We start from the raw sequence: 10,455 nt of genomic DNA, 5'->3' as shown, positions 1-10,455 counted from the left end.
GAACTGGCAGCATACCTACAGGCTGGGAACTCTCTTCTCAAAAGCACAGTGGCAGAAAGAGATCTTGGAGTCATTATCAATTCCAAGATGAACATGGGCCGCCAATGTGAGGACACAGTCAGTAGGGCTAACCGCACCTTGTCCTGTATCCACAGATGCATCACAAGCAGGGCCAAGGAGGTGATCCTCCCCCTCTATGTGACACTGGTCAGGCCACAGCTGGAGTACTGCATCTAGTTCTGGGCACCGCACTACAGGAGGGATGTGGACAGCATTGAGAGGGTCCAAAGGAGAGCCACTCACATGACCCTATGAGGAGAGGCTACAGGACCTTAACCTGTTCAGCCTTCACAAGAGAAGGCTGAGAGGGGACCCGGTGGCTGTCTATAAACTTGCTGGGGGGGATCAACAGGGAATGGGAGAGACCTTGCTCCCCCGAGTGCCTCCTGGAGTAACAATGAATAATGGCCATAAGTTGACTGACAGTAGGTTCAGACTAGACATTAGAAGGCACTACTTCACAGTCAGGGCGGCTAGGATCTGGAACCAACTTCCAAGGGAAGTGGTGATGGCTCCTACCTTGGGGGGTCTTTAAGAGGAGGCTTGACAATTACCTAGCTGGGGTCATTTGAGCCCATTTTTCTCTCCTGCCCAGGGCAGGGGGTCAGACTAAAAGATCTGCAAGGTCCCTTCCAAACCTATGTCTATGAATTTATGACTAATAGTGTATTATTTGGGATTTTTTCTGGTTCTAAGATGGCAACCCCCTCCCAAAAAAAGTATTTCTGGGGGGCAAGGGGAGGGACTTCTGGTGGCAAAGGTCAAGGGTTAGATGGCGGGATTTCCAGTCCCAATGTGGCAACTAGGGGCGGGGCTACCTATGAAGCCCCCAACATCTCACCCAAACTTGTCAAGCCACCCTCTGCCCAAGATAATTGCCCACCCCTGGTTTAGGGCTAAGTTGGCCTTTATACTCAGCCCTCTGTAACTGTGCTGTCCTGGAAGTGCTGCAGGAACGAATCATGTAACCTTACATCAGGTGACAGTAATTTAGTATGTGTCCATAATAATAGTAAAATTCCATCCTTTTCCATGCCAAACCAGTCTAGCACATTGACTGCAATGTTTACTGGGTGGGGCCAATGCTCTTTCCCTCCCACTCAGTGAAGAGGGAAGTAGCTGGCACACAATCCCTCTTATCCCTACTCAGCCATCTCAGGAAACCATCTATGGAAGTATATAGAAAGATAGCCCAGGCCATGATGCGTCTCTTGATGCTCGTCTTTGGAGAGCTATTTTCAGGTATTGTTCCTGTCGTATACAGATTCTAGAATGGAATCTGTCTTAACAGATACCTGGTACTTACTTTATGTAAATATTTACAGATGTAATGCTTTGTGCAACTGCTAGAGCTGCATTCCCCTAACTTCGTCTGAATTTAGTGAGACCTGAAGGGATTCAGCACTTCACAGGATCAAATATACCTGTCCTTGGAGAAACAAAAAGTACAGAAATTCTTCCAGCCCTTTTATTTTGCTTCTGGCCCAAATGTAGATTTGCACTGTCTAATTTGTACCTGGAGCTACAATATTCATGACTATTTTCTTAACTTTAAAAAGTCTCACAGGGCATACCTACACGAGACATTTACTGTACAGCTGACTAATTAGCTCCGCAGGAAAGTCTCAGTGTCTACACATGTGGCCTTATTAGGCCACAGTAAACTAATAAATGTAGTCGTAGGATAATACTTAACACAAGCGCTATCCTACAGCAGTGTCATTTTGTGCACTGCAATGCACACATAGATGATGGGGTTGGCTGGGGCATCAGGGGGCTGCCTACTGGCTAGCCCTACGCTGAAGTACCCTCATGCCCCACCCAGCCCCTCCACAGCACGTTGAACCAGATCGAAGTAGCCCTAGGCTAGCAGGATGCCTGCCAGGCCTGCTCTGACCTGGCTCAACCTGCTATGGTCCTGGGTGCACATGTAAACATGGCACCCGGGAGCAATAAACTCTAGCATAAACTGCACCAGAGTTTATTCAATAGCATGTGTAGATGTGCCCTTTGTTAATAAATCCAGTACTTCAGAAAAAAATGTTAATGGGTCCTTGTTAGTAAGCTGTATCCACTCGTTCCAAAATTGGTTTATAGCCCTGGTAATAGGAAGTACTTTATATAATGAAAACTAGAAAACAATTAAATGGTTATTTTTTATATTGAAGAAATAAGATCATGCTGTTTAGAAACAAGTTATAGTTTCTTAATTCAAGGAGCTGTTCACATATGAGATAGTCTGAATAAACTAGGACACATAGTATACAAGGTTATTAACTCACTACTGCTATGAAGTATACTGAATTGTTGTAAGGCAAGGAAAAAATAAGGAAGAAATACTCCCCTTCATACCTCAGCTATGTACTGAATGTCTCCCATCAGGAGGAGGCAGGATTAATGCATTGTCATATAGGGTTCCCTCACCCTCAGCTTGGTTTAAAATGGTTTCACCACTGCTGCAAAACTGGACACAGTGATTTGCAACTGAATGAATAAAATATACAGTTACCTGAGCATTCATGAAGCAAAATACTGCTCAGTGAGTGCATCTACACATTAGCTTTACAGCAGAGCTGGCTAATTACCTCCACAGTAAAGCATCACCATCTACACATGCACCCATATTAGGGCACAGTAAATTAATTAACTCTGCTTTAGGATAGTACTGTCAGGGACAAGTACTATCCTACAGCAGAGTAGCTGCATGCACCAAAACGCTCATGTAGACAATGACCAGGGCTGGCTGGGGGATGAGGGTGCTACAGTGTGGGGGCTTCCTGCCAGTTAGCCCCATACAGAAGCACCCTCATGTCCCAACCAGCCCCTCCTCAACATGTTGAGTTGGGTTGGAGCAGCTCCAAGCTGGCAGGCTGACCCCCAAGACTCTCTGCCAGCTCGGGCTGCATCAACCCAGCTCAACATGCTGTGGTCCCAGGCACATATCTAAACGCTGTGCCCCAGAGCAATACATTCTGGCAGGACCTGCACCAGAGTTTATCGCTACATGCTAACTGCATGTGTAGATGCACCCAGTGTGGGCAAGGTTCGAAAAGTTAGGCGCAGAACTGCATCCAGCTCTATCCTTTCATTCTTTTTTTTAAATGTCTGCTTTTCATTTAATGAAAAACAGGTATTTTTCACCTCTTCCTATTGGTAAAACTGGTCTTAATTGGTCTTCCTCCTGACTCAATAATAACAATATCCCAGGAGATTAAACACCTTGGCTTTCAGCCTCTGACTTTATAAGATCGGGAGATGATAATTGCCTTGTAAACAAGAAGCACCCTCAAGTTGTTAGCTGTATAACAAAAAAATATTTATTGACTTTGGCATTACTGTCCTGCTAGAAAATTGCAATAATCAAACCACACAGGTTTATTCTGCCTTCCTTCTAAATACAAGTTGGTCATCTTAAAAACAAAGACCACAAGTGAAGTCCTGGACCCACTGAAGTCAGTGATGAACTATACCAATAGGCCAGGTTTCAACCTCAGTATCACACTAGCCTTAGGAAAACAACACTCTGATAGGGTTCCTACAAAGATTAATGCATTTGTATTAATGTATTCAATTATAGCGACCAACATATCTTACAATATACCTTCTAAATGTGAGGTGGTGTTAATCTAGTTAACTAGTATGGAGTATTCATATGCATAGGAGCCAACTTTTTGACCTCAGGCACCTTAAAGATTTAAATAGGTGCTGAGTGGGATTTTCTAAAATGCCTATATAACTAACTTCGTATCATTGCTCACATCTACTTACGAATACTTTCTTCAATTTAAACAGTATTATCAGTATTGTAGCAGCTGGCTATACTGTACTACTGCTGCTGCTCTGCTGGTTTTTAAAACATGGTCTGTATTATTTCTCACATTATAATCTGATGCAGTTTTATGTGATTTTGAGCCTCATAACTGGAACCCAAAGAGCAGACAAGATTGTTGTGGGTTTTGTCATGTGTTGTCAGATGAAAGCATGGTTAGTTTACAATACATCCAGCTGTCAAATGATCTATTAAATCTCCAGTACTTACAAACATGAGACGCGTAGGTATGTTGTCTGACTGTACCAAAGGATTTTTATAGAGCCAGATCTCTTCTGGCTGGATAACTCGATGGAATGGATCCAAAAACTCTGTAAAACTAAACATAACAATAAAAATATATTTTTTTCCCATTTTGAAAATATAAACTGATAGGCCTACATTTCAGATCCTGCTACCCATATCCATTTATTGTCTGCCATTTCACATCACTAGGAGTGCACCGATAAAGATTTTTTGGGACAATACCAATAGCCGATTATTGACCAGCCATATTGGCCAATACCAATCCAATTGACAATATTCAGCTGGCATCCTGGAGAACAGCATCCAGCTGGTAAATCTATTGGAGGGAAGGGGTGTGGGGGGGGCAGGGCAGGATGAGCGACAGCAGTGCTGAGAGGGGGGTTATGGCAAATTTTGGGGTGGCTCTAGCTCCTCTGTAGTCTCCCCTCCCAGTGGTGCTGCCACCACCCATCCTGCCCAAGCACAGCCGGGGAGCACACAGTGGCAGCCCCATGCAGATTTGGGGGGCACATGCACCCCATGGCACAGATTCAGGGAGCACATGCCCCCTATACCTCCCCCAGGGGTGCGTGCAGCAGTAGGAGCCACTCCCCCCCACACACACACCCCTAGGATGAGCTGCCAGCTATGTCCCATGCCCCACCTCAGTCAGGCAGCGCCTACCTCTGCCCCTGGCCCAGGCACAGACCCACTCCCTCCCTCACTGCAGATTCCTCGATCTGTCCCCCCCACACCCTTTCCTTCTCCCACGCCCCTGCCCCCTCACAGACTTACCAGCCAGACACTGCTCTCCAAGCTGCTGAGCTGCACCCCTGGCCATGTGCATGCTGCAGCTGTGCACATGTACACGGCATTTATCAGGGACATTATCAGTCATATCAGCCAAAAACGCCCGATTGCCGATAATGTCAATTTTCCTTTTATCAGTGCCAATACAATGTGGACTGATGTATCGGTGCACCTCTCCACATCACTTTTATAGTATTACTATTGTAATAAATATACACTCAGCAAAATCATTCTGAACATGATATATATTACATTGTTGTAAGAATATGGGAAACTTAATTCAAGAGGAAGAACTGCCATGCCATACTTATTTTCTACAACAGAAAGTCATGGATAGTAGATGCTGTGTACAAAAGAAGATAAGTGCTAGTTGACTATAGCATCCAGGCTTTCAAGTCCCAGGATCCAGAGTTTGAGGTTCAAAACCTAGGGTCCTATGATGAGTAGAGAGATAGAAAGATATAATTCCAGAAATACCTTTCACTGATAGAAAACACAAGATAACTTTTAAAGAACATGTTTTTCTAAAAGGTACTGGCTCCCAGCTCTAAGAGTAGCTATGAAATAGCTGTTTGCTTGGTTTGGTGGCAAACTAAAATACAAACAATCAAACAAACAGAAGAGTGAAAAACAGCCAAAACCAAAATATTTCATTGCAAGTCAAAAAAATAAATGTTTAATCGGACCTAAATTGCATATTTCTGTTTGCAAGTTACCTGAAGTTCCATTTTTTCCTAATAACTGATTCAGTCACTAAATGGAAAATTCAATTATTTGCACAGCCAAACCCAGGAAAAAAATGTAGATGTAAGAGCTATAAGTCTGCTTTTGAGTTTTGAGACTTTTGGAAAAGACTACAGAAGGTGCAGAAATAACCTCAATATGAAAGTTCAAGTCATTACACACGACTTTGGGGAAGCCAAAGACTACCAAGTAGTCTCAAGCCTTTTATACCCTGGCTGCAAAAAAAAGAGGGGTACCACAGTCAGCCGTTATTAAAAACTAAATATAGTGTTGCAATTTTGTTTGCAAAGTTAAGTAAAAAGAATCATGACTTAACCACACTGCAAATACATGTTAAGATATAAATTAAACATTTTTAAAAAGGTACAAAATAATGCAAAGTACAACATATGCAGAGAAAACAAATGCTAAGTAATGTTAACATCCTTTGGTTCTAGTGGGAAAACATAACTCTGAATTTTATGTTCATTATGTGCTCAATATCTTTTTAATCTTCTAAAGACGGAGTAATTTTTGTCTCCGCACAGAACCTGCTACTACTATTATTATTTTATTTAGTAATATCATCTTATAGCCACATAGCTGGTTAAATATGATTAGGGAAATGTTGCTTCCTTTTAACTCTGTTCTCTCCTGATTCTATCAAATACGGTCAAGTATTACACTGGAATATAATGAACAAAAAGGAAAGCAATTATCTGAAATGAAGTGAGAATTGATTCAAAATAATCTCTAAGGAAAAAAGGATGGAGAGATAGCAATAAAGAAATAGTAAGAGGAAAAAGACCATCCCAGAAAAATCACTTGTTTGTATAAAAAGAGCTCGCTGCCAATTAAAATTTCATGCCAGGGTAACTAAAGAGACCAATTCACTTCCTTTTGAAGAATCAGTAGCGAGCTGCTTGCTCTGAGAATTCACCAGCTTTCAATTAAATTTCCTATATGACCTATTAAACAATCATGAGAATATACTGATTTCTAGGTTGCCTGACTGTGATTGATGTGCCTTTGTCCAATTTGAAAGTGCAGCCTATTATTATTAATAAGCCAGCATAAGGAAGTTTTAAATGGCTGTACGTATTAGTGACAGATTCAAGTGCTAAATAAAGAAAAAAGGTTTTTGAACACATTGTATCTGGCACTTGATTTCTTTGCTTGAATAAAGTATAAGAAAGTGTAGCCTTTACTTTGCTGTTGTCGGGTCTTCCTTTCTGTATTTTTAGATGTTTGAGAAAGCATAACATTTGTTAATAGCATTAGAAAAACAAGCATTTTATGCAAGAGTAATAGCCTAATTTAATTCCTTAAACCATTAACTTCCATTAACTCCTGTGGGCTTTATTTCAGACCCATGAGGGGTAATTTTCTAAGAAGCCTTAATAAAGTTAGGTGCTTAAATTCTGTTAAAATTCAATGCGAATTTTGATGCTCCTTTGAAAATCTAAGCTTTAGTGCCAAAATCCTAAATAAAAATTATCTGATTTTCAGTGGCATTGACATCTTACCACTTTGTCTAACTTCAGTATCATCAAAGGACACTTGTCCTTGTTGTCACCTTTTCCTTGATACGAGGATGACAGTGTTTTGGTAAAGATAGGTCATCGGTGCACCCAGAGATGACTGAAGAGGCCTAATCTGAGATCTGCATGTATCCTGGTAATGTCAGGTTAGAGATCTTTCCCTTCGTCTTTCTCACCTACTCGTCTCCATGGTGAGGTAAGTTTGGTAGAAACGGTCAGTGCTTTGCCATACTTCATACTACAGGGGACAATTCAGTGCTCAAGTCTCCCAAGCATAGATGTTAATGGGGTATTTCTTCAGATTGGCCTTCAAGATGTCCTTGAATCTCTTCTTTTGTCCATCTCTAAAGCAGCGACCATTGGCGAGTTGGGAATACAGGACCAATTTCAGGAGTTGGTTGTCAAGCATCCTTATGACATGTCCTGTCCAATGGAGCTGGTGCCATATAAAAATTGCTTCAATGCCAGTAGTGTTTACTTGAGCCAGAAAACTGGCATTCATTCTTCTGGCCTTCCAAATAATATGGAGAATTTTCCGAAGACATCACTGATGGTCCCATTTCAAGGCTTTCAGGTGTTTCTTGTCCAGGTTTCACACCCATACAACAGCCTAGGGATGACAACAGCCTAGAGACAAGATGCTACACATTTTAAAACTATAGCTATTTGTATACAGTTGGCTAATTACGGACCTAAGAGGCTAAAATTGAGAGCCTAGGTCGGAAAACTTTGCCCTAAATATTTCTGCCAGCATGAGCCATTCATAAGGATTGAATTAACCAAGTTTCTCCTGCCATATCTCTACACTACCCACAAGCAGTTTAGGAATCCAAACTCCTTTCAACTACCACCATTGTTCTGAGCTCTCCCACATAAGGGCCAGGGTTTTTTAGGATATACACAAGGCATTACCCACTTGCCATCATGATTTTAAAAGGAACTGGTGACCTATGAAAGTGAGAGTGGAGAAGATAAAACTATAACTGTGAACAAGACACATGGCAGGACAGTGATACTTGCAAAATCCACTACCCCCTCTAACAATCCACTTCCCCCAAGAGTAACTAATCAAGCATCACAGAGGAATAGAGGTTTGCAGAATACTTACCTGCAAGAAAATAATTTGTCAGATTATTTCTTGTGAATGAATCACATGAAGAATTTACACACTTTGCTTCTGCTCACAAATTTTCCAGGACCAATTAGGAAGTTGTGGAAATGTGTAGCTTAGGGGACTGACTTCAGGGGATCATTGATTACATACCATATTCCAAGAGTGGGGCAAAGTTTGCCTTGTCCAGGATTAGTAACCATATTTTCTATCTGTCATTCCATCCCATGATTGGTCACTTGGGATACCATTTACACAAGTGCCAAACTCACTCAAGAAAGTGGGTCCCACAAAAGACATGTTCCTAAGTCACTTAGGTGCTTTTGAAAATTCTGTCCATGTTATTTTGAGGTTTAAGAATCGAAGCATTGTAAACAAGAGAAGTCTCTATTTGTGAATTACCTGCAAACTGCTTCGGCGTTTTAGAAATGTACTTATTGATGACATCTGTATTTAATTTGATTAATATAAACTTCCTAGCTATCAAATGCCTCTGCTCTAGCAGCTCCTTGACAACTCTGAAAAATGCATTTTAGCATCTTCAACTGGCAGTTACAGAGCCAAGGCTAACACACGCAAAATTAATATAGCAAAAATTCAAAAATAATAGTCCAAATCTTCCTGGGACTTTGAAAAAAGGCTTTGCAAGCTGGCCAGGGGGAAAACTGGGAATGCTTCCAGAATGAAAACATTTGCAAATATTTACTTCTGCTAGGACTGGCAATGGTTCAGCTTTGCACGAATATTACTGGAAATAAAACCTCACTCCCCAAAATGTTTGTGAATCTGGATCAGAACCCACATGATACTGAGTGCTCTCAATTATTATGAGAGGCAACTAGCTTTGTGAAGAGTCAGGTCTTTTGTGAAACTGTTGTACCTACACAACTGTAATGGTGCCATGTTCAAGGGAGTGATTTCAGTGTGGATAGCAGGTGAAAAGGGGGGTGGCGAGTGGTGTCAAAAGGCAGGACTCAAGCAAAATGACTAACCCTAAAGGTGGAGGAATACAAGAGAAGACAAATGGAGGGAGGAAAAAAAAAGAAGAAAATAAGAAGTGGCTGGTGAGGTAAGAAAGCGTGGGAAGGCAAGAAAGAGAATACCAAAGAGCAGCAAAGAAAAGCAGTGCTCTCCGGTGTCAATGACAGAGAGACAGGCAGCCAGAAAAATCTTTGCACAAAAAGACATCTGAGGTGGCAGAAGGAACAGACAGGGGTTAAGGTAGAGTAATTTAAAACCACTAAACTGAACAAGAAAAATATTCAAATGGAAAGTGGGTGGTACAGAGGATTGGCAATGATAGAAATCATAGAGAAGTAGGGTTAGAAGGGCCCTCAAGATAATCTAGCCCAACCCCTGAGGCAGAATCATCCCTATCCAACCCCTCCTATACAATCCATAATCTAACCTCTTAGTAAAACTACTGTCAACACTGACACAACACACAACATACCACCCTAATAGGTAAAGCTAAGGGACCATGGCAGCCAATATCCTGCTTCTGTAAAAGGTTGTTATGCTCAAGAGATCTGTGGCAGAGGGGGCCCCCAGTACAGAGGAAGCTAAGAAATGAAAGAGGCTGCATAGTGTTTGATAAACCATGTGAAATGAATCTGGTGGTCTTAGTCTAGCAAACGTAAGACAATGGACACCAACCCATCCAATGAAAAGGACGTTACCACTTGCCATTCTGTGCTGACAGACGTAATGTCTTCCCACGCAACAACTGAAAGAGCACAACATTAATAGGAGCAAACACAGATTCTCTCTCAGCTTCAGAAGCCAAAACAGAAGGAACCTTTTTTGGGAATAATGCCACCATATGCCAAACTATTCACCTTAGTTGCCTTGACTCCATATTTTGAGATCTAGGGCACTTGTACATGCCACTAAATTGGCCTTTAAAGCATCTTAAATGCCCTTTTGCCCCGCTTTAACGGGGCTGTTTGCACACTTGGTGGTGTAGTCCGCTTTAAATGACTTTGGTACATAGCAAGATAAAAACGCCTCCGAGGTGTTTTAGTTCACTACCTAACAAAGTGCAACAGTGCACGGGGCACTGGAAGCTGATGTACTTGGGGCTTGATGGGTCCCATGCAGCTCAGGGACTGCAGGACCCAGCAGCAACCTGTGCAGGCAGGCTCCACTAAAGGGGA

At 42.0% G+C, this 10,455-nt stretch overlaps 1 protein-coding gene across 1 annotated transcript in view; it reads right to left on the bottom strand.

Moving 5' to 3' along the window:
• The window catches only part of PLPP4 (phospholipid phosphatase 4), a gene marked incomplete at its 5' end in the record, with an annotated part of 155,221 nt that overhangs the window by 111,456 nt on the left and 33,310 nt on the right, over positions 1-10,455 (bottom strand). The window contains one exon of the mRNA XM_019502170.1: positions 4,100-4,208. Coding sequence (XP_019357715.1) covers positions 4,100-4,208 — 109 coding nt within the window. The remainder of the gene's footprint in view (positions 1-4,099; positions 4,209-10,455) is intronic.

Source organism: Gavialis gangeticus, unplaced genomic scaffold, assembly GCF_001723915.1.
Source record: "Gavialis gangeticus isolate Ggan-Ray unplaced genomic scaffold, GavGan_comp1, whole genome shotgun sequence".
Lineage (NCBI taxonomy): Eukaryota > Metazoa > Chordata > Crocodylia > Gavialidae > Gavialis > Gavialis gangeticus.
This window is presented reverse-complemented; position numbering and strand designations above follow the sequence as displayed.